The following is a 24,133-nucleotide window of genomic DNA, read 5'->3' as shown; positions in this document are numbered from 1 at the left end:
AATATAAAAATTTTATATAGTTTTAACTCAAATTATTTATTCAATTGACAATACATCGAAAATTCATTATTAACTATAAATAATTGATTTTACTCTCAAAAATGAATTTAAAGTGGATTGAAAGCAATAAATATATTGGTGTCATCCTGAATAAAAATTGCGGATGCGTTATTGCGTGAGAGTCTGAATTATTTAATTAGCACTAGAACACATCTAATCATAACAAAAGTATTGAATTTTTCAAACAGCAATCGCATGGTCAAAATATCAGGGCAAAATTGCTTTCGTTGAGAAAATCAAGATTTGTTTTTATTCAAAATCGTTTACTTATTTGTGCACATGATCAGGGAAAGTTGCTCACCCTTTTTTCCATGAAATAAAGAAGTTTTTCTTTCCTTTTGAATTATGTCCTATTTTGCCCCGATATCTCTTCCAACGATACAATGGTTTACACTATCACACTTTAACAAATAATATTTTTAAGAATTCAAAGTTCGACAATAATTAAAAGTTATTCTTTTGCTTAAACGTCGATTACTTCTTGAGAGAGAATGGCTACTTTCCTGACGGTCGATGCGATTCTCCTTCGAATCTCCAATTTTCTCATTTCCGCCTCTCGTGAACGTTCCTCAAAGAATGTTTCTATTTTTTTAAACAGAATTTCGGCACCCAAAACAAGAAATGCCCAGGCTGCAGCCAGTGTCATCGCAATGTAGACTAACGCATAATCCTCGAGATTTAATTGCTCATAATCTCGTAATGCTTTAATTTTATCCATTTTGATTTTTCTCTTCATCAAAATTCTATATAAATTACGCTTTTGAGCATAATCCGAAAAACCACTTTCAAACAACTTCATCGCTATTTTTTGAGCTTTTTCATTGAGTGCCCAATGTGGACTAGTTATAAATACATGAATTTTTTGAGAAAACTCTTTTGAAATATGTAAGTCTAAGTTTGTAGCTTCAAGTGAGTAAAAGTCAATTAAACAAGCCATAGAAGAATTACTTCTAACGTTCTTTATGCAATAATCTCGTTCGTCCAGATTTATCAGGTGGACATATTTATTCAAAGAATCTTCATCCCATAACTGACTATCGAGTATTACATTATACTCATCGACCGTAGACCAGTAGACGTGGTAATTATTGTCCCGAAGATCTTTTAGGGTTTGGACATTCCTATACTCTGGTCGAGTCAATATTGAAGTCAGTTGCCCCTGCAACGCCGGATTGAAAATGAGAACAAATAAAGTTGCACTCAAGAAAGTAATTCGCAGCCATAACCGATTTATAGGAGTCGTTAACCTCACATTCAATAGAAATGACAAGAGATCTAAAGCAACTCCGCCGAAATGAAACTTGTGATTAAACAGAATTATTATGAATAGTATTACCAAAACAATGGACGACATTACTATATTCTGATAAGTAAAAAATTTCTCGGCTACTTGGCTGATCGTCGGTATTAAACTTTGTTTTTGTGTGAGTATAACGTAACCACTTTGTTCATAAAAAGGAAAAAATATTTGACCATAAGAAACGTATTCGAGTAGTCGCGGATCCCCTACATTCATCATCTCAAAAAATGTTGCATTTTCCTTGTAAGCTATAGGGGTGACATTCATAGCCGATAATATATTCTTGTAAAAAAGAATTGTTTTTGTCAAAATGTTCATATAGAATGTTTTGGATCTGTCATCTTCATTAAAATTTATTTTGTCGAAGTTTATCCACTTGAAACCCTCAACTGGAAGTTGGTAACCATCTAAATTCTCCGTTTTGTCAAAAGTTAAACTGGAACATAGACTTTGATCTGTAAAGTAGAAAAGATTAAACTATTGTAGATATTTTCTATTATAGATACACAGTAGTTAATAGAAATGTTAACAATATCGCGTGCCAAAAAGTAAAAGGGCGCATACATTTTCTACGCTTGAAAATCAAACGTTGTTTTCCCAAAGCTAAAAGGGCGTATGTCTTTAATTATACGCCCTTTTAGCTTTAGGAATTTGAAAATTTTGTAACCAAAAGCTAAAAGAGCGTATAAATTTTTTTTCTGAAAAATTTATTAAAAAGCTTAACCGAAGTCTAAAAATGAAAAAAAAAAATGCTGCTGTCAAAAAGGTGTATACCGACTAATACGTTCTTTTAATATCAAAATTAAAAATATGCTTAGAAAAATCACAAAGTAGGCGTGATAGTATTAATATTTTTCGTTATGGAATTGGTTATTACAGTTTATAAAATTATTTTGAAATTCTGATACTAAATTAAAAAAAAAAAAAAATATTTAATCGGTTCATTTAGGTACGACTCCCATACCCTCATTCTTTTTTTTTTCAAATTATTCTGATTTATGACGGATCCATAATCCAAAACAATAATTTTAAAAAAATCAGTATAAATTTTTATTTTTTATAATCGTTATGAAAATTTATATTTAATTAAAAATTTGATATTTTCAATTTTTTTTTGTTTTTAATGATTTTATTTTTAATAAATTTTGAAAAAAAAAGTGTAGAAGACTGTTTTTTTCATCTAATTTGTCTTGTGAAACTATTTGTCAGTATCTTGTATTAAAACTTGATTTTTTTTTATGTGCCCTTTTTGCTTTAGGCACTACTTTTCAAAAGCTAAAAGGGCGCATGTCTTGAGATACGTTCTTTTAGCTTAAGGATTCCCAATTTTTTTTTTTGCAGATCCTTGCGTTTCGAAGTATTTTAAAGCTAATGACAAAAAAAAATTTTTTTATGCGCCCTTTTAGCATAATTCCCTTCTAACCTGTAGCAAAGCGGCCTTTTACCTTTTTGCACGCGATATCTTTTTACACATATTAATAGTTTTACATTTTTAATAAAATTTCACTGAACCATAAGTATAAATTATCTTACCGTTAACAAATGGCATTTTGTAGACTGTCCATTGATCATATGGTCGGTCTGTTGTCTCAACTTTGCTCCAGAGCTTTGGCGCTCTATCACCGTAAGGGTTAAACATATAGATGTCTGTATTGTTGTTGAATTCATCGGGGCACATGAAATATGATTTGATAGCCTGACGTTTCCATAACCATTTCAGTGCCTTGAATGCATCGCTGCACTGGTTCCCGACTATTAACACTAAATTTTTGCTATCCCAAAAAATTGATGGATACATTCCGGTATGTTGACTTTCAAGTATATCGATTGAATTAACAGAAATAATGTAGCACTGACATGAACTACATTCATCGTAATTGTTCAGAATAGAGTACACATTGTGCTCTCGAGGTTTAATTAGATCATTTATAAAAAAAGAACTGATTGGTTGATCGTTCTGTTTGAATTGGTACATAATGTCCGTCAGATCGGGTGTAATCTTAACATGACTCAGTTGGTCAGGAAAACATGATTCCAGTAATTGTCGCTGTATAAAAAAAAAAAATTAATCAATTGACCACTTGGATATTATTTATAAAAAATAGTCGGCGCTAACTTACCGTATGAATGTGGGAAATCGGAAGATTTGTTGATTCTGAAGAATAGTTCTTCGTTTCGTTGCACATAACGACGCAAACATACAATGAACACAAAATAATATATTTCGTCAAAACCATTATGACTTTTCAAAATTATTAAAATATTCTAGTAAATTTTTAATTAAGTGCAGTAATTATTGATTGGACTATTGAGTAAAATCAACAAATAGAAGCTCGGCAAATATGCGGCTGTGCTCACTGGGTTTTTTTTCTGTAACTAACAGAATAAAATGAACGGACAAATAATATTCGCATTGACGTGGCTGCAAAGGATACGTGTCCATCCGCGGTTCGACTGTTGCGAGTATTTATTTGTTATTATAATGCACATACACAACTTCTGCGTTTGTAGTCAGCTTTTCCCTCTAAACATTGTTGGTTTCAAAAAAATCGATTTACAGAAAATCATTGACTGACCTACATTCATTATGCAGGTTTTTACTTGCGAATCAAAATTAATGCAAAGCAATAATATTTCTGTTGACGTGGCTTCAAAGGATATGAGTTCATACGCCGTACGAGTGTTACATGCGTTACCATCTAAGTGAGTGCACATGCCCTCATTACACCTTTATACTAAATTTCCACTTTTGAACAACGTTAATTTCCGTAAAATTGATTTGCAGAAAAATATTTATTGACCTCGTACATATATATGTAAATATCTCGTCTTACGTGTCCTCGGCTGATTAATGAAAGAACTGCAGTCATGAAAAAATCAATAATTAATATGAGGCAAAAGGTTTTTAAGTCTAAAATATAAAAATTTTTCATAGTTTTCACTTAAATTATTTATTCAATTGACAATACATCGATTGTTAAGAGTTAATAATTAATTGTAGTCTCAAAAATGAATTAAAACTGGATTGAAAGCAATCAATATATTGATGCCATCCTGCATAAAAATTGCGGATGAGTTATTGCGTGAGAGTATAAATTATTTAATTATCACTAGAATACATCGGATCGTAACAAATTATTGAATTTTTCAAACAGCAACCATATGGTCAAAATATCAGGGAAAAATTGCTTTTGTTTAAAAACTAAAGATTTGTTTTTACTCAAAATCGTTTACTTATTTGTGCACATGATCAGGGAAAATTGCTCACACATTTTCTAATGTTAATGGAAGTTTCCTTTCCTTTCAAATAATGTCCTATTTTGCCCTGGCACCTCTTCCAACATTACAATGATTTACACTATCACCCTCGAACAAATAATATTTCTAAGAATTTAAAATTCAACGATAATTAATAGTTTTTCTTCTGTCTAAACGTCGATTACCTCTCGAGAGAGAATAGCTGTCAATTAAACTTGTTGATCAAGAAAAGTTATTCTATTAACGGTAGCCATAATTCTTTTTCTGATCGTCAATTTTTCCACCGCTGCCTGTTTTAACCGCTTATCCAAACGGACTTCGATCTTTCTGATCATAACTTCGATACCAAAAACGAGAATCGCCCAGGCTGCGGACAGTGCTATCGAAATGTAAACTAACGCGGAATTTTCAAGATTCAACTGATCGTACTGTTGCAGCGCTCTGATTTTTTTCAATTTTTTTCTCTGTTTCATCAAATTTCGGAACGAACTCCGGTTCTCGAAATAACTCGACTGGCCGCTTTCGAACAACTTCATAGCTATCTTATTCATTCTTTTACTCAGCGGCCAAGTTCGGGGAGTCACATACACGTAGTAGTTGTAAGAAAACTCTTTCGAAATGTGGAAGTCGGGTTTTATTTTATCAAAAAGCCCGAAGTCAACCAAACAGGCAATAGACGAATTTTTTTCCGCGTCATCCAGGCATTTTGTGGGAGTAGTTGCGAGTGTTGGGTGCACGTATTTTTCGAAAGACTCATCATCCCATAGCTTACTGTCAATTAATTCATTTAGGACGTAGGGAGAAGACGAATAAATGTGATAACCGTTATCGCGTAGATCCTTCAAATTTTCAACATTCCTGCTGCCCGGTTTGGTCAAAATAGAGGTCAGTTGACCCTGCAACGCCGGGTTGAAAATCAAAGCGAACAGGGTCGCGCTTATGAAAGTTATGCGCATCGTCAACTTGTTGATGGGGATCATCATCCCCATGTTTAATATCAGAGCCAAGAGATCTAAGGCAGCTGCACCGAAATCGTACTTGTGGTTCACCAGAATCATAGCAAATATGAATACCAAAATAACAGACGACATGATTATATTTTGATAAGTGAAGAAATTATCAACTACTTGGTTGAAAGTCGGAATGATTCTTTGTTTTTGGGTCACGATAACGAAACCGCGTTGCTGATAAAACGGAATAATGTTTGAGACTTTAGTGTTTTTTTCTCTAAGGAGTGAAGGGTCCTGCACTTTTAGTGAATCGAATTTTAGCCGAGAAGGTTTGTATGCAACAGGAGTAATATTCATGAATGAAAGTATTATGTCGTAAAAAGTTTGTGTGTTCTTCGACACCTCGGTACTTGTTTGGATTTGAAGTCTGTGGCCGTCTAGGGTTTCCGTTTTGTCAAAAGTAATACTTGGACATAACTCTGCATCTGAAAAATGAGAATAGAAATAAAAAATTAGTAAAAGGCTAATTAGTTTTTTGACGACTCGATGATAAAATTTTCTCGACCAATTTTACTTTTGCCCGCGTAAAAAAGATTTCAGCCAAAAAAATAACAACCCGGATTAAATAATTTGGCCGAAATCTTGCTTAAGCCGTAGAATTTCATTGGAAAGGATCGAAAATTCGCCGAAAACCTTCCGAAATTTTATTATTCGAAACCCGTCAGCACTCCCGTCAGCTTTTCGGTATACTTTACGCTCGTGATGAGAGTTTTTCTCACGCTTAATGCGTAGGCACCAAACAAATTTTTTCAAATTTTAAGCAAGAAAATATTTTTCATAAATTAATTACTCTATGTATTGTAAGAATAATAAAAAATAAAAATTTGGAAAATCCAAAAGTGCACGCCTCGAACGCTCATGTTATGTTTTTTTTTTAAAGTTAAATTTCGAATAAAATTGAATATCCCGCTCTTTTCCCATAGAAATTTCCATGATAAATATACGGTAATAAAAGTAAAAAAAAAAATAAATAAGGAGAACATTCCTAATTAAAAATGGCGGCAGTGTGTGTTTGTTTACATGTAAGATTGCCGGTTTTAACCGTAATGATTTATTTTTAAAAAAACGAGAAGGCCTACAGTAGTGATTTTCGAAAGGAACCTTCTTTGCTTATTTCTGAAAATTTTGAAAAAAAAATTAAGTAGTTTCGTCAAGTCGTTCTCGAGATATCCGTACCACGCCGTTTTTTTTAACCACAGACTAATGGACGTCCACGATAAATTTTTTTTAATGAACTTTTTTTTATATTAATACATATTAGACAAATTAAAAAAAGTATCAGGATTATTTATTAGTGTTTCAGCTTTATATTGATGTGCTTTTCATAATGTGTAAGAGTAATAGAAAAAAAATATATGCACTTTAATGAGTGGAAATCGTGTAACCTTGACAGGTCGGTTATAAAGCACAACCTCTCCGCTTCGCTTCCGAGGCGTGCAATAAATGATAATGGTAATTTATTTACGATTAATAAACTTTAACAAATTCGACCGAATAACTTCGCAGACTGCCGAAGGTATACGAGCAGTCACGAGAGTAACCGAACGTAGAATTTTTTTACTTACGCCTTTACGCCCGCGATGAGGAAATTGCTCACATTTTATGAGGAGCACTATAAAAAATTTTTTTTTATAATTTCTATGACAACCAAACAAATTTTTTTCAAGCGGAATTTGAAAATAGATAAAACTATTCAAAGATAAAAAAAATTTCAACTATTCGTTCCATTGGAAAAAAAAAAAGTTATTCATGTTTAAAATCGAGCGTGAGCAAAATGCTCATAACGGGAGTGCTGACGGGTTAATAAAGAATTCGAAAATTGGCCGATGAATTAAGGCGGCCCGTTTTCGGTTTTTTTAGTCCTAATTATTGGTCATTGTTCAGCCTAATTATATAGTTTTCAGCCTTGTGTTTATTACCCGTACTTTTTTTTGGCCTCTTTCAATAAAATTTAACGACTTTGACGTGATTTCGGCTAAATTTGGCTTTTTTGGCGAAATATTTTTACCTGGCAGAAAAATAAGACAAAATGATAAACTGTCTCACCATTTACGAACGTCATTTGGTAGAGTGTCCGTGGATCGGGTGGTTTTTCTGGTGCTTCAATTTTTATCCAGGGTAACGGTGCCCTCTTCGGATAAAGATTCAGAGTGTAGATACTGGTGTTGTTGTTAAATTCGTCGGGGCAAATAAAGTATGACAGCAACACATCGTACTCCCACAGCAACATGAGTACTTTCGATGCATCGCTGCACTGCGTCCCAACTGCGAAAATAAGCCGCTCGCTTAGGGTGGGTCAAAAAAATCGAATAATTTTTTTTTGACTTTATACTCTAAAAAATAGGTTCGTAGACACCTAAAAAGAATTCTCTCCAAGTATGAACTCTTAATTATAACGGGAAGGTCCTCCGCTTTGCGGGTTTCTATTTTTTTCGAATAATCAGATAAAAAAATTTATATCTCGCTTCCAACTGCTTGGAAAAATATTCCGTGGCATAGACTTTGTAAGAAATTGAACGCTCTACAAAAAAGGTCTCTTATGATTTTTTCAAAAACCTAACCGATTAAAAGATATTTCTAGTTGAAGTTTGGCTATTTTAAGGAAAATATTCGTTTTTATTATGAATTTTATAAGTCGATGAAAAAAAATTATTTCGGATTGCGGCACTCATGATTTTGTAGGAAATTTACTGCTCTACAAAAATGGTCTCTTATGATTTTTTGATTAAGTGGAGCCGTTACGAGATATTCATCGTCAAACATTAACGAATATCAATATTTCCAGTTTTTGATCAATAATTCGATAAATTTTAATTTAAACTATGAGTTTCAGGAAAATTTACATAAATTTAAATTTCTATCATAAAAGTCACTCCTACAGGAGTTATTTGTTCAAAAATTCACTAAGAAGTTTGTGTTCTAATGATATTTTTTGTAAGCTTTATTTGTAATAATTTAAAATGTCAATTGCATTGGCATTTCATATTATTACGGTTGTTTAGTATGTATTTTCAAATTTTATTCTACCAATTATACATAAATTTTTTTGTGAGAGAGGCTTTTTGTTCTGAATTACATTACTTCTTCTGTTGGTACTCTAACGCTAGCGCCACCTATGTTGTTTTTCTTAACTATCTTCGTTGTCTACTTTTTTATCAGTACATTTTCAGTGCTCCAAAGTGATAATTCAATAAAAAATTTATCTATAAAAAAGTTAAATACTGGTTGTTTCTCACTTGATTCAATACTTTTCATATTAAATTTGACAAAAAAATATGTCATTCACTTCAAATTAAACTAATCATCGGCTATATGTCGAAAAAAATGCTCTAATTTCTTGTTTTAATGCAATCAAACAAGCTCAAGACTGAAAACAATATTAAAAAATCGGTCTGTCAGTTGACCCTGCGGGCCAGCCCCAAAACTTCCCGCTGAGCTCGAAAACATTATTGTGAATATATTTTCGAGCTCTTCGAGCTCGCAAATACTTTTGTATGCCATTGTTTTGTAAAAAACCATTTTTTAGCATTTCTTTCTTCCACGATATCTCGCGAACGAATTAACCGATTTTGATGGTTGAGGTGGCAATCGACGCGTTTTATCAAGTTCTAAAGCTGGTCGAATTTTGAAATTGATTTATTCAGCCGTTTTTGAGAAATTTCAAAAAAACCAAGGAAAAATTTTTTTTTGAATTCTTTCGTCAACGGTTTCTCTTGAACGAATGAACCGATTTTGATGATTGAGGTGGCATTCGACGCGGCTTATAGAGTTTTAGAGCTGATTAGATTTTGGAATCAATCCATCGAGCAAATTGGAAGTTATCCAAATAAAACATTTTTGAAAAAATTTTATTTTTGAAATATCTCTGAACGCACCCTACCGATTAAGTTCAAATTTCTACGGCCTCAAGACATTAACAAGTCGCGTCGAATGACACCTCAACGATCAAAATCGGTTCATCCGTTCAAGAGTTATGAATATTTACATACATACATACGTACGTACGTACGTACGTACACACATACATACACTCGGACATCATCGTGAAATTAGTCAGGATAGCTTCCTAGGACCTCGAAACGTCGACATCTGATGGAAATTCGATTTTCGTAAATCGGACCAAAACCAAAAACTTCCCGAATTTTTGAAAATTTACAATTTTCTTAGCGGGAAGTTAAAAAATTGTTTATAACATTTCTTTATCGATCGAAACTCAAATTTATGTAAATTTTCCTGAAACTCATAGTTTAAATTAAAATTTATCGAATTATTGATCAAAAACTGGAAATATTGATATTCGTTAATGTTTGACGATGAATATCTCGTAACGGCTCCACTTAATCAAAAAATCATAAGAAACCATTTTTGTAGAGCAGTAAATTTCCTACAAAATCATGAGTGCCGCAATCCGAAATAATTTTTTTTCATCGACTTATAAAATTCATAATAAAAACGAATATTTTCCTTAAAATAGCCAAACTTCAACTAGAAATATCTTTTAATCGGTTAGGTTTTTGAAAAAATCATAAGAGACCTTTTTTGTAGAGCGTTCAATTTCTTACAAAGTCTATGCCACGGAATATTTTTCCAAGCAGTTGGAAGCGAGATATAAATTTTTTTATCTGATTATTCGAAAAAAATAGAAACCCGCAAAGCGGAGGACCTTCCCGTTATAATTAAGAGTTCATACTTGGAGAGAATTCTTTTTAGGTGTCTACGAACCTATTTTTTAGAGTATAAAGTCAAAAAAAAATTATTCGATTTTTTTGACCCACCCTACGCTCGCTGTTCCAAGGATCCCATAATCGGATATTATTGAGAGTTCTTTTGAGTGCAGTAACAGAATCAGCAGACAAGACATAGCTTGGATATAAATTATATCCACTGTATGTTTTTTTTTTTCTATTACCGTATTTTTTTCTATACACTTGTAGTAAATTATCATCGATTGTAATAACGGAGGAGTTTAGTTGTTCATTTTGTTGAATACCCTCGATAATTGTAGTCAAGTTCGATGTAATTGTGACAGGATTTAAGCGGTCAGAAAAACATAATTCCAGTAGTTGTCGCTGCATAGAATGAAAAAACGAAGCAATTAACCAAATGAATATTATTCATAAAAAATAATCGTTTGCTAACTTACCGTATGAATGTGGGAAATCGGAGGATTTTTTGATCCTAAAGAATTGATCTTAATTTTGTTGCACACGACGACGCACACATACAATAAACACAAAATAATGTATTTTTTCAAATTCATTATGATTTTCAAAAATTATTAAAAACTTTAAGCAAATTGTTGTTTAAGTGCAGTAATTATTTATTGGACTAGTGAGTAAAATCAATAAATAGAAGCTCAGCAAATATGCGGCTGTGCTCACTGGTTTTTTTTCTGTAACTAACAGAATAAAATGAACGGACAAATAATATTCGCATTGACGTGGCTGCAAAGGATACGTGTCCATCCGCGGTCTGACTGTTGCGAGTATTTATTTATAATTATAATGCACATACACAACTTCTGCGTTTGTAGTCAGCTTTTCCCTCTAAACATTGTCGGTTTCAAAAAAATCGATTTACAGATAATTATTTTATGACCTACATTTATTATGCAGGTTTTTACTTGCGAATCAAAATTAATGCAAAGCAATAATATTTCTGGTGACGTGCCTTCGAAGGATATGAGTTCATACGCCGTACGAGTGTTACATGTGTTACCGTCTAATTAAGTGCACATGCACTCATAATACCTTTACATTGAATTTCCACTTGTGATCAACGTTATTTTCCGTAAAATTGATTTGCAGAAAAATATTTATTGACCTCGTACATATATATGTAAATATCTTGTATTATCTGTCCTCGGCCGATTAATGAAAGAACTGCAGTCATGAAAAAATCAATAATTAATATGAGGCAAAAGGTTTTTAAGTCTAAAATATAAAAATTTTTCATAGTTTTTACTTAAATTATTTATTCAATTGACAATACATCGATTGTTAAGAGTTAATAATTAATTGTAGTCTCAAAAATGAATTAAAACTGGATTGAAAGCAATCAATATATTGATGCCATCCTGCATAAAAATTGCGGATGAGTTATTGCGTGAGAGTATAAATTATTTAATTATCACTAGAATACATCGGATCGTAACAAATTATTGAATTTTTCAAACAGCAACCATATGGTCAAAATATCAGGGAAAAATTGCTTTTGTTTAAAAACTAAAGATTTGTTTTTACTCAAAATCGTTTACTTATTTATGCACATAATCAGGGAAAATTGCTCACACATTTTCTAATGATTATGAACGTTTTCTTTCCTTTCAAATAATGTCCTATTTTGCCTGGTACTTCTTCCAACAATACAATGGTTTACACTATCACACTCAAACAAATAATATTTTTGAGAATTCAAAATTCGACGATAATTAACAGTTTTTTTTTCTGCCTAAACATCGATTACCTCTTGAGAAAGAATGGCTATTTTTCTGACGGTAGACGCGATTCTCCTTCGAATCTCCAATTTACTCATTTCCGCCTCTTGTGAACGTTTCTTAAAAAATGTTTCTATTTTTTTAAACAGAATTTCGACACCCAAAACAAGGAATGCCCAGGCTGCAACCAGTGTCATTGCAATGTAGACTAACGCAGAATCTTGGAGATTCAATTGTTCATAATCTCGTAGTGCTTTTATTTTATCCATTTTGATTTTTCTTTTCATCAAAATTCTATATAAATTACGCTTTTGAACATGATCCGAAAAACCACTATCAAACAACTTCATCGCGATCTTTTGAGCTTTTTCATTGAGTCCCCAGTTTATAGGTCGTATAAATCCATGAATTTTATGAGAAAACTCTTTCGAAATATGTAAGTCTAAGTCCGTAGCTTCAAGCGAGTCAAAGTCAATTAAACAAGCCATAGTAGATTTACTTCTAACGTTCTTCGTGCAATAATCTTGTTCTCCCGGATACATCACGTGGACATATTTATTCAAAGAATCCTCATCCCATAGCTGACTGTCAAGTATTACATTATACTCATAGATCGTAGACCAGTAGACGTGGTAATTATTGTCGCGAAGATCTTTTAGGGTTTGGACATTCCTATACTCTGGTCGAGTCAATATTGAAGTCAGTAGCCCCTGCAACGCCGGATTAAAAATGATAACAAATAAAGTTGCACTCAAGAAAGTAATTCGCATCCATAACCGATTTATAGGAGTAGTTAACCCCATGTTTAATAGAAATGACAAGAGATCTAAAGCAGCTCCACCGAAATGGAACTTGTGATTAAACAGAATTATGATGAATAGTATTACCAAAACAATGGACGACATTACTATATTTTGATAAGTGAAAAATTCCTCGGCTACTTGGCTGATCGTCGGTATCAAACTTTGTTTTTGTGTGAGTATAACGTAACCACTTTGTTCATAAAAAGAAAAAAAGGCTAGGTCGGAAGAAACGATTTCGAGTATTCGTGGATCCACTACACTTATCACGTCATAATCTGTTACATTTTCATTGTAAGCTATAGGGGTGACATTCATAGCTGAGAATAGATTCTTGTAGAAAAGAAGTGTTTTTTTCAAGTACAGATCGGATGTATTGGATCTGTCATATTCATTTAAATTTATTTTGTCGAAGTTCATCCACTCAAAACCCTGAACTTGAAGTTGGTAACCATCTAAAATCTCTGTTTTGTCATAAGTTAAATTGGAACATATACTCTGATCTGGAAAGTAAAAAAGATTAAAACTATTATAGATTTTTTTATCTAGTAGATACACATTAGTTTATAAAAAATTTTAACAATTTATTTTTACACGCATAAATAGTTTTACATTTTTTATAAAATTTCAAAGTTGTGTTTACTAAACCGTAAATATAAATTATCTTACCATTAACAAATGGCATTTTATAGACTGTCCACTGATCATATGGTCGGTCTGTTGTCTCAACTTTGTTCCAGAGCTTTGGCGCCCTATCACCGTAAGGGTTGAACATATAGATGTCTGTATTGTTGTTGAATTCATCGGGGCACAGGAAATATGATTTGATAGCCTGACCTTCCGATAACCATTTCAGTGCCTTCATTGCATCGCTGCACTGATCCCCGACTATTAACACTAAATTTTTGGTATTCCAAAAATATAATTCATAGAGTCTGGCACGTTCACTTCCAAGTTTATATAGTGAATTAACCGAAAAAATGTAGCACTGACATGAAATATATTGATCGTAATTTTGCTGAAAGTAGAAATTTTTTGAACTTGGAATCTCAATTCGATCAAATATAAAAAAAGAACTGATCGGTAGATCGTCCTGTTTAAATTGGTACATAATGTCAGTCAGATCGGAAGTAATCGCAATATGACTCATTTTTTCAGAAAAACATAATTCCAGTAATTGTCGCTGTATAAAAAAAAAATAGATCAATTAATTAACTATTTGAATACTATTTATAAAAATAAGTTGTTACTAACTTACCGTATGAATATGGGAAATCGGAGGGTCTGTTGATCCTAAAGGTCCAAGAATTTTAATTTTGTTGCACACGACGACGCACACATACAATAAACACAAAATGATATATTTATTTAAATTCATCATAATTTTAAAATATTATTAAAATATTTAAGCAAATTGTTGTTTAAGTGCAGTAATTATTTATTGGACTATTGAGTAAAATCAACAAATAGAAGCTCGGCAAATATGCGGCTGTGCTCGCTGGGTTCTTTTCTGTAACTAACAGAATAAAATGAACGGACAAATAATATTCGCATTGACGTGGCTGCAAAGGATACGTGTCCATCCGCGGTCTGACTGTTGCGAGTATTTATTTATAATTATAATGCACATACCCAACTTTTGCGTTTGTAGTCAGCTTTTCCCTCTAAACATTGTTGGTTTCAAAACAATCGATTTACAGAAAATCATTGACTGACCTACATTTATTATGCAGGTTTTTATTTGCGAATCAAAATTAATATAAACCAATAATATTTCTGTTGACGTGACTTCGAAGGATACGAATTCATACGCATTTTTTCTTATGAGCTAAATATAAAACTTCTATGACAAAATACCTATTCTACATAAACACTGCAGTTTTCAAACATGTTTAAATTGAAGCAGTTTTCTAATTTATGGATCATAAAAATATTAAAACTGACCGGAAACTAGTGGTAACTTTGAAATTCAGTTGATTTCATCCAATTTGCGACGTAACTAACGCGGGTAAATCTTTCTGAACCCAATCTAAAGCTTAGAAATTAAATCTCAACCCTGGCAAATCCCCAACCTGGCTAGTTTTGTATCAAGAGCCACCCGGAATGACCTCAAGTCCACTTAAACTGACCGGGAATTAATTTGACCTTGAGATTACAAACCGAAAAGTTCTGACGATGACCTACTTACCAGCAGGACTTCACTCTTCGAGAGGAACTTAGGTTAGGCGGACCCTCGCGGATTCGGGGTTACTGTGAAATCACAGTGAAATCACAGTGAAATCAATTTTACCGTAAGTTTACTGTGTATTGATGGTAATTTCATAGTGAATTCACAGTCGTTTTGTGCCATTTCGTCACTCTGGTTATATAGTAATTTTACAATTAAATTACCATACTTTCATGATAATTTTACTGTCGATCAGCTATCGATTTATGGTAACTCAACAATGGTAACACTGAGGCTTTATCATGGGTTCACAGTCAGTTTATCGTGATTTCACTACGAATTCACTGTGATTCCATAGTAATCTGATAGTGTTAACTCGGTGACTTTACAATAGTTTCACAGTCATTTCATAGTGGTTTAACCATGAATTTACCGTGATCCCATGACAACCTAGTAGTATTAGCACTGTGACTCTATGATATTTTCACAGCAAATTATTAGCGTTTTCTCCATGATTTAACTCTACTTTGATAGTGATCTGATACGGTACATCTATCATTAATCCAATTTCGAAATCAAAATTTGAATTTTTAATGTCATTAATCGATAGAAATGGAATTAAAAAAAAAAAATAACATCAATTATTTCATAAATGCTCCTATAATTATTTGTAAGTTTAGCAAATATTTGGGCACATATGTATTTTATTTATTATAAATTTAGCTATTTTAGGAATTTCCGAGCGAAATTTTATCTGTAATTATCTAATTTAGTTAATTTTATAAAAGCTTAAGACGGTAAAATTCTTCAGAATTATGAAAAAAAATAAATAAATAAAAAAATTGAATAACTTTTTTTTTAAAACTGTATAAATTGAATTTAAACTACTGCAAAAAATAAAGAGAATATCATTTAGATTAATATTTCAATAGTAAATATTTATTATTTATCATAATTTAAAATAAAATATTCTTAAATTAAGAAAACTTGATGATTTACAAATAAAGGCAAAAATTTTTTTTTGATAAATATCGAATTCTTTTAATTTTATAGTATTTAATAAAATAATTTTTCTTATAGCTTAATCTTGAGTATATATAGTATTGAATAGCATGAAGTAACAGATTGAATATTAAGTTCCGAATGCGTGTGGTGGCCGAGCGGGCTAAAGTACATGACTTAAGCTACTCTCAATCGAAGGGTCGGCAGTTCGAGTCCCATCATGCGTTAAAAAAAAATAAAATTCCTTCTTTACCGAGGGTAAAAAAATAGCATTTGATCCTCCAGAGGAATAATTACATGAAGTCGTACAAAGGGATGGATACTAAATAATTTTTTTAAACAAGAAAAATTATTTATTGAAAAACCAAGATTAGGATTATTGTTGCTATTATAATATTATTATTAATTTTATTATTATTATCGTTGAATCAATAAATATAGGATCTCAATATTGCCCCTAAATCTCGATGAAAACTAAGCAGATCCAGGATTAAATGATTAAGAAATCACAGTAATATTACTGTCAATTCACAGCGATATTATTGTGATTTCACGAAGAATCTATAGTAAGACTGCTGTGAAATCACTATATGATGACGGTATTATTACCGAGAAAGCATGACTGAAACACTGCAGATCCAGGATAAACTGATAGTGAAATCACTGTAAATACACAGTAATACCACTGTCAACTTACAGCTATACTACTGTAAATTAACTGTAATGCTATTGTGATTCTACTATGAATCGATGGTGAAATCATCATAAAATTACCATCGGATGATAATTATCACACAGTAAGCAAATGGCACAAAGTTACAGTGATTTCACTGTCATTTCACTATGATTTCACCGAAATTTCACCATGATTTCGGAGTAATCCCGAGTCCGCGAGGGTCGAGGGAATAACAAGTGAAGAAATTAATACTCATGTTATTTCATTATAAAATTTTTAAATTCTATTATTGGATTCATTAGACATGTTCTGTTTAGAATTTATAAAATTACATTTATGTACAATATGGGTAATTTAAAAAACGAAATAAGCCGCTGATGAGTCTCGTTAATTGAAACTTATTGTCGCTGATTATTCACCACTTGGCGCGGACACTCCAGTCTTTGGGCTGCCAGTTCAGACATCTGGAGTCTATCCTGATCGATCGCTTCTCCATAGCCGCTGTGTGCTGGTCCATTATGACACTAGCAAAATTTAAAAAATTTCTATTAGTCTTATTCATTATTTTTTCGGAAATTATTAGCTTTTGAAATTGGGGTCAATGTATTTGCAATAGTAAACAATTAAAAAATAAAACTAAAAAGTGCACATGTAGAAAATTAAAAAAGCCATGTTTGCATTTTTCGAAAATATTTTTTTTGGAGTAAATTATAAAATCAATAAGTGGATGTTCGTGAAATACGTGATTTAGATCTTGGGTTTAAGCCTCGTCACTAACGCAGGAATATCAATAAGCAAAAGATTCCTACGTATGTTGTTGCAAAGGATATGTGCCTATCCGCGTCTCGAATGTTGCATGTGTTACCTGTCCTCGGCCGATTAATGGAAGAACTGCAGCCATGAAAAAATCAATAATTAATATGAAGCAAAGGGTTTTTAAGTCTAAAATATAAAAATTTTATATAGTTTTCACTCAAATTATTTATTCAATTGACAATACATCGAAAATTCATTATAAACCGTAAAATATTCGACTTGGTTTCGTAAGTAAATTTTAATTAGATTGTAAGCAATCAATATATTGATGCCATCCTGCATAAACATTGCAGATGAGTTATTGCATGAGAGTATGAGTTATTTAATTATCACTAGAACACATCTAATCATGACAAAAGTATTGAATTTTTCAAACAGCAATTATATGGTTAAAATATCAGGGCAAAATTGCCTTCGGTTAGGAAATAAAAACTTGTTTTTATTCAAAACCGCTTACTTATGGGCACGTGATCAGAAAAAGTTGCTCACCCGTTTTCTAATTAAATAAACAAGTTTTTCTTTTCTTTTGAATAATGGCCAATTTTGCCCTGATGTCTCTTCCAACAATACAATGGTTTACACTATCACACTTTATCAAATAATATTTTTAAGAATTCAAAATTCGACAATAATTAAAAGTTATTTTTCTGTCTAAACGTCGATTACCTCTTCAGAGAGAATGACTATTTTCCTGACGGTAGACGCGATTCTCCTTCGAACCTCCAATTTTCTCATTTTCGCCTCTCGTGAACGTTTCTCAAAAAAAGTTTCTATTTTTTTAAACAGAATTTCGACACCCAAAACAAGAAATGCCCAGGCTGCGGCCAGTGTCATTGCAATGTAGGCTAACGCAGAATCTTGTAGATTCAATTGCTCATAATCTCGTAATGCTTTAATTTTATCCATTTTGATTTTCCTTTTCATCAAAATTCTATATAAATTACGCTTTTGAGCATAATCCGAAAAACCACTTTCAAACAATTTCATCGCGATCTTTTCAGCTTTTTTATTGAGCCCCCAGTCTTTAGAACACGTAAATACATGAATTTTATGAGAAAACTCTTTTGAAATATGTAAGTCTAAGTTTGTAGCTTCAAGCGAGTCAAAGTCAATTAAACAAGCGATCGTAGAATTATTTCTAACGTTCTTCATGCAATAATCTCGTTCTCCCGGGTACATCACGTGGACATATTTATTCAAAGAATCTTCATCCCATAGCTGACTATCAAGTATTATATTGTACTCATAGATCGTAGACCAGTAGACGTGGTAATTATTGTCCCGAAGATCTTTTAGGGTTTGGACATTTCTGTACTCTGGTCGAGTCAATACTGAAGTCAGTAGCCCCTGCAACGCCGGATTAAAAATGAGAACAAATAAAGTTGCACTCAAGAAAGTAATTCGCATCCATAACCGATTTATAGGAGTCGTTAATTCCATATTCAATAGAAATGACAAGAGATCTAAAGCAGCTCCACCGAAATGGAACTTGTGATTAAACAGAATTATGATGAACAGTATTACCAAAACCACGGACGACATTACTATATTTTGATACGTAAAAAATTCGTCGGCTACTTGGCTAACTGTCGGTATTAAACTTTGTTTTTGTGTGAGTATAACGTAACCACTTTGTTCATAAAAAGGAAAAATGTCCTGTCGATTACGTACGAATTCGTGTAGTTGTGGATTCGCTACACTTATCCAGTCAAAATCTATTACATTTTCATTGTAAGCAATAGGGGTGACATTCATAGCTGAGAATAGATTTTTGTAGAAAAGAAGTGTTTTTTTCAAGTACAGATCGGATGTATTGGATCTGTCATATTCATTAAAATTTATTTTGTCGAAGTTCATCATCTCAAAATCAAAAATCGATATTTGGTAACCATCTAATTTCTCCGTTTTGTCATAAGTTAAACTGGAACATATACTCTGATCTGGAAAGTATAAAAGATTGAAACTATTATAGATGTTTCTATAATAGATAAACACTAGTTAATAGAAATTTTAACAATTCATTTTTACTCGCATAAATAGTTTCACATTTTAATTAAAATTTCACTGAACCATAAGTATAAATTGTCTTACCGTTAACGAATGGCATTTTGTAGACTGTCCACTGATCATATGGTCGGTCTGTTGTCTCAACTTTGCTCCAGAGCTTTGGCGCCCTATCACCGTAAGGGTTAAATATGTAGATGTTTGTATTGTTGTTGAATTCATTGGGGCACAGGAAATATGATTTGCTAGCATGACTTTCCCATAACCATTTCAGTGCCTTCAATGCATCGCTGCACTGGTTCCCGACTATTAAAATTAATTTTTTGCTATCCCAAAAATTTTCATAAAAAGATCTTCTTTGAAGTGTATGGAGTGAATTAACAGAAAAAATGCAGCACCGCCATGAAATGTATTCTTCACGTATTTCCCTAAAATACGAGTCATACTCTCTAACTGCGAACTTCATTTGATCAACTATAAAAACAGAACTGAATGGTTGATCGCTCTGTTTGATTTGATAAATAACATCAGTCAAATCGGGAGTAATCGCAACATGACTCATCTGATCAGGAAAACACAATTCCAGTAATTGTTGCTGGATAAAATAAATCAATGAATCAATTGACCACTTAAATATATTATTTATAAATATAAGCCGTCGCTCACTTACCGCATGAATTTGAGAAATCGGAGGATTCGTTGATCCTGAAGAATTGTTCTTCATTTTGTTGCACACGACGACGCACGCAAACAATAAACACAAAAAAATATATTTCGGCAAATTCATTATAATTTTGAAATTATTAAAATATTTAAGCAAATTGTTGTTTGAGTGCAGTAATTATCTATTGGACTATTGAGTAAAATCAATAAATAGAAGGTCGGCAAATATGCGGCTGTGCTCGCTGGGTTCTTTTATGTAACTAACAGAATAAAATGAACGGACAAATTATATTCGCATTGACGTGGCTGCAAAGGATACGTGTCCATCCGCGGTTCGACTGTTGCGAGTATTTATTTGTTATTATAATGCACATACACAACTTCTGCGTTTGTAGTCAGCTTTTCCCTCTAAACATTGTTGGTTTCAAAAAAATCGATTTACAGAAAATTATTTACTGACCTACATTCATTATGCAGGTTTTTACTTGCAAATCAAAATTAATGTAAAGCAATAATATTTCTGTTGACGTGGCTTCGGAGGATACGAGTTATACGCGGTTCGAGTGTTACATGTGTTACCGTCTAATTAAGTGCACATGCACTCATAATACCTTTACATTGAATTTCCACTTGTGAACAACGTTAATTTCCGTAAAATTGATTTGCAGATAAATCTTTATTGACCTTGTACATATATTTACCTATGTATATGTAAATATCTCGTCTTACCTGTCCTCGACCGAATGATGGAAGAACTGCAGTCATGAAGAGATAAATAATTAATATGAGGCAAAAGGTTTTTAAGTCTAATATATAATAATTTCATATAATTTCAACTCAAAATATTTATTCAATTGACAATACATCGATTGTTAACCGTGAATAATTAATTTTAGTGTCAAAAATGAATACAAAGTGGATTGAAATCAATCAATACATTGATGCCATCCTGCATAAACATTGCGGATGAGTTATTGCGTGAGAGTATGAATTATTTAATTACCACTAGAACACATCTAATCATTACAAAAGTATTGAATTCTTTAAACAGAGAAGTACAGCAATCATATGGTCAAAATATCAGGGCATAATTGCTACTGTTTAGAAAATGAAGATTTTGTTTTATTTAAAACCGTTTACTTGTTTATGCACATGATCGGAGAAAGTTGCTCACCCTTTTTCTAATAAAATAATGAATTTTTTCTTTTTTTAAAAATAATGTCGTATTTTGCCCTGGTACCTCTTGCAACAATACAATGGTTTACACTATCACACTTTATCAAATAATATTTTTAAAGATTCAAAATTCAACAATAATTAAAAGTTATTCTTCTGCTTAAACGTCGATTACTTCTTGAGAGAAAATGGCTATTTTCCTGACGGTAGACGCAATTCTCCTTCGAATCTTCAATTTTCTCATTTCCGCCTCTCGTGAACGTTTCTCAAAAAATGTTTCTATTTTTTTAAACAGAATTTCGACACCCAAAACCAGAAATGCCCAGGCTGCAGCCAGTGTCATCGCAATGTAGACTAACGCAGACTCTTCGAGATTCAATTGCTCATAATCTCGTAATGCTTTAATTTTATCCATTTTGATTTTCCTTTTCATCAAAATTCTATATAAATTACGCTTTTGAGCATAATCCGAAAAACCACTTTCAAACAACTTCATCGCTAATTTTTGAGCTTTTTTATCGAGTCCCCAGTTGATAGGATTTGCAAATACATGAATTTTATGAGAAAACTCTTTCGAAATATGTGAGTCCAAGTTCGTAGCTTCAAGTGAGTCGAAGTCAATTAAACAAGCGATTGTGGAATTATTTCCAACGTTCTTCGTGCAATAATCTTGATCTCCCGGATACATCACGTGGACATATTTATTCAAAGAATCTTCATCCCATAGCTGACTATCAAGTATTATATTGTACTCATAGATCGTAGACCAGTAGACGTGGTAATTATTGTCGCGAAGATCTTTTAGGGTTTGGACATTTCTGTACTCTGGTCGAGTCAATACTGAAGTCAGTAGCCCCTGCAACGCCGGATTAAAAATGATAACAAATAAAGTTGCACTCAAGAAAGTAATCCGCATCCATAACCGATTTATAGGAGTCGTTAATCCCATATTCAACAGAAATGACAAGAGATCTAAAGCAGCTCCACCGAAATGAAACTTGTGATTAAACAGAATTATGATGAATAGTATTACCAAAACAATGGACGACATTACTATATTTTGATAAGTAAAAAATTCGTCGGCTACTTGGCTAAATGTCGGTATTAAACTTTGTTTTTGTGTTAGTATAACGTAACCACTTTGTTCATAAAAAGGAAAAAAGTTCGGCTTATCAGTGACGAATTCAAGTAGTTGTGGATCTGTTAGATTTATCCCCTCAAAATCTGTTTTATTTTCATTGAAAGCTATAGGAGTGACATTCATGGCTGAGAATATATTCTTGTAGAAAAGAATTGTTTTTTTCAAGTTCATATCGGATGTATTGGATCTGTCATATTCATTAAAATTTATTTTGTCGAAGTTCATCATCTCGAAATCCAAAATCGGAATTTGATGACCATCTAAAATCTCCGTTTTGTCAAAAGTTAAACTGGAACATATACTCTGATCTGGAAAGTAGTAAAGATTAAAACTATTATAAATATTTTTTATAATAGATGCACAGTAGTTAATAAAAATTTTGACAATAAATTTGTACACGCATTGATTGTTTTACATTTTTTATAAAATTTCAAAGTTCTGTTCTCTAAACCAGAAGTATAAATTATCTTACCGTTAACGAATGGCATTTTGTAAACTGTCCACCGATCATATGGTCGGTCTCTTGCCTCAACTTTGCTCCAGAGCTTTGGCGCCCTATCACCGTAAGGGTTGAACATATAGATGTCTGTATTGTTGTTGAATTCATCGGGGCACAGGAAATATGATTTGATAGCCTGACCTTTCCATAGCTTTTTCAGTGCCTTCAATGCATCACTGCACTGATCCCCGACTATTAACATTAATTTTTCGCTATCCCAATTAGGTGAATAAAAAATGTCCTTTCCAAGTGTATCGAGTGAATTCACAGAAAAAATGTAGCACTGACATGAAATGTATGCCTCGTAATTATTCGCATTGAAGTAATTCCTTCGAAAATAAATCTTAATTTGATCAAATATAAAAACAGAACTGAATGGTTGATCGTTCTGTTTGATTAGGTAAATAATATCAGTCAAATCGGGCGTAATCGCAACTTGACGTATCTGATCAGGAAAACATAACTCCAGTAATTGTCGCTGTATAAAATAAGAAAACGAACCTATTAATTATTTGAATATTATGCATCAACTTTACTGATGAGCCCAGCAAGTTTATTCGGGGTGAAACCGTATTCATAATATTAACATCTTTAACTAATAGAGTCCTTACAATTAAAGTATGGTATTACAGTGCGCATTAAGCAATATTAATCCACATGTAATTACTCATACGCAAATAAGGTTCTAAATAAAGATATGTCAATTAAGCAGATCGGAAAAGCCGTATTCCTTTCAGACAAAAGTATTCGAATATTATCTGTAAAATTTGGTCGTCGCTATAACTTACCGTATGAATGTGAGAAATCGGAGGATCTTTTGATCCTGAAGTGTTGATCTTCATTTTGTCGCACACAATGACGCACACAAATAATGAACACAAAAAAATATATTTCGTTAAATTCATTATGACTTTTCAAAATTATTTGAATATTTTAGCAAATTGTTAATTAAGTGCAATAATTATTTATTGTACTATTAAGTAAAACCAACAAGCGGATGCACGCGAAATACGCGACTGTGCTCTTGGGTTCGAGCCTCGTCACTAACGCGGGAATATCAATAAACAAACGATTCCCACTTATGTCATTGCAAAGGATACGTGTCCATCCGCGGTTCGAGTGCTA

The 24,133-nt window shown here is 32.4% G+C and overlaps 5 protein-coding genes across 5 annotated transcripts; all 5 read right to left on the bottom strand.

Moving 5' to 3' along the window:
* Positions 1-151: 151 nt before the first annotated feature.
* Positions 152-3,337, bottom strand: LOC130669815 (uncharacterized). The gene is made up of 2 exons (XM_057472903.1): positions 2,894-3,337; positions 152-1,815 (listed from the first exon to the last, which is right to left on the bottom strand). The coding sequence occupies exons 1-2, from the start codon at positions 3,333-3,335 to the stop codon at positions 524-526; spliced, it is 1,734 nt and encodes a 577-aa protein (XP_057328886.1). The 5' UTR covers positions 3,336-3,337; the 3' UTR covers positions 152-523.
* A 1,031-nt stretch (positions 3,338-4,368) lies between these two features.
* Positions 4,369-7,757, bottom strand: LOC130669916 (uncharacterized). Its single transcript, XM_057473067.1, has 2 exons — positions 7,675-7,757; positions 4,369-6,053 (listed from the first exon to the last, which is right to left on the bottom strand). Exons 1-2 carry the CDS (start codon positions 7,688-7,690, stop codon positions 4,828-4,830), a joined length of 1,242 nt encoding a protein of 413 aa, XP_057329050.1. The 5' UTR covers positions 7,691-7,757; the 3' UTR covers positions 4,369-4,827.
* Positions 7,758-11,653: 3,896 nt separating this feature from the next.
* Positions 11,654-14,367, bottom strand: LOC130669675 (uncharacterized). The gene is made up of 3 exons (XM_057472697.1): positions 14,123-14,367; positions 13,534-14,047; positions 11,654-13,367 (listed from the first exon to the last, which is right to left on the bottom strand). The coding sequence occupies exons 1-3, from the start codon at positions 14,243-14,245 to the stop codon at positions 12,079-12,081; spliced, it is 1,926 nt and encodes a 641-aa protein (XP_057328680.1). The 5' UTR covers positions 14,246-14,367; the 3' UTR covers positions 11,654-12,078.
* A 3,382-nt stretch (positions 14,368-17,749) lies between these two features.
* LOC130670585 (uncharacterized) lies at positions 17,750-20,253 on the bottom strand. The gene is made up of 3 exons (XM_057473999.1): positions 20,200-20,253; positions 19,617-20,124; positions 17,750-19,465 (listed from the first exon to the last, which is right to left on the bottom strand). The coding sequence occupies exons 1-3, from the start codon at positions 20,251-20,253 to the stop codon at positions 18,177-18,179; spliced, it is 1,851 nt and encodes a 616-aa protein (XP_057329982.1). The 3' UTR covers positions 17,750-18,176.
* An 823-nt stretch (positions 20,254-21,076) lies between these two features.
* LOC130669696 (uncharacterized) lies at positions 21,077-24,029 on the bottom strand. Its single transcript, XM_057472715.1, has 3 exons — positions 23,797-24,029; positions 22,982-23,486; positions 21,077-22,817 (listed from the first exon to the last, which is right to left on the bottom strand). The coding sequence occupies exons 1-3, from the start codon at positions 23,911-23,913 to the stop codon at positions 21,529-21,531; spliced, it is 1,911 nt and encodes a 636-aa protein (XP_057328698.1). The 5' UTR covers positions 23,914-24,029; the 3' UTR covers positions 21,077-21,528.
* Between the last annotated feature and the right edge of the window lie 104 nt (positions 24,030-24,133).

This window comes from Microplitis mediator, chromosome 6, assembly GCF_029852145.1.
Source record: "Microplitis mediator isolate UGA2020A chromosome 6, iyMicMedi2.1, whole genome shotgun sequence".
NCBI classification, from domain to species: Eukaryota; Metazoa; Arthropoda; class Insecta; order Hymenoptera; family Braconidae; genus Microplitis; species Microplitis mediator.
The sequence above is the reverse complement of the archived record's forward strand: the minus strand, read 5'-3'. Positions and strand labels throughout refer to the sequence as shown.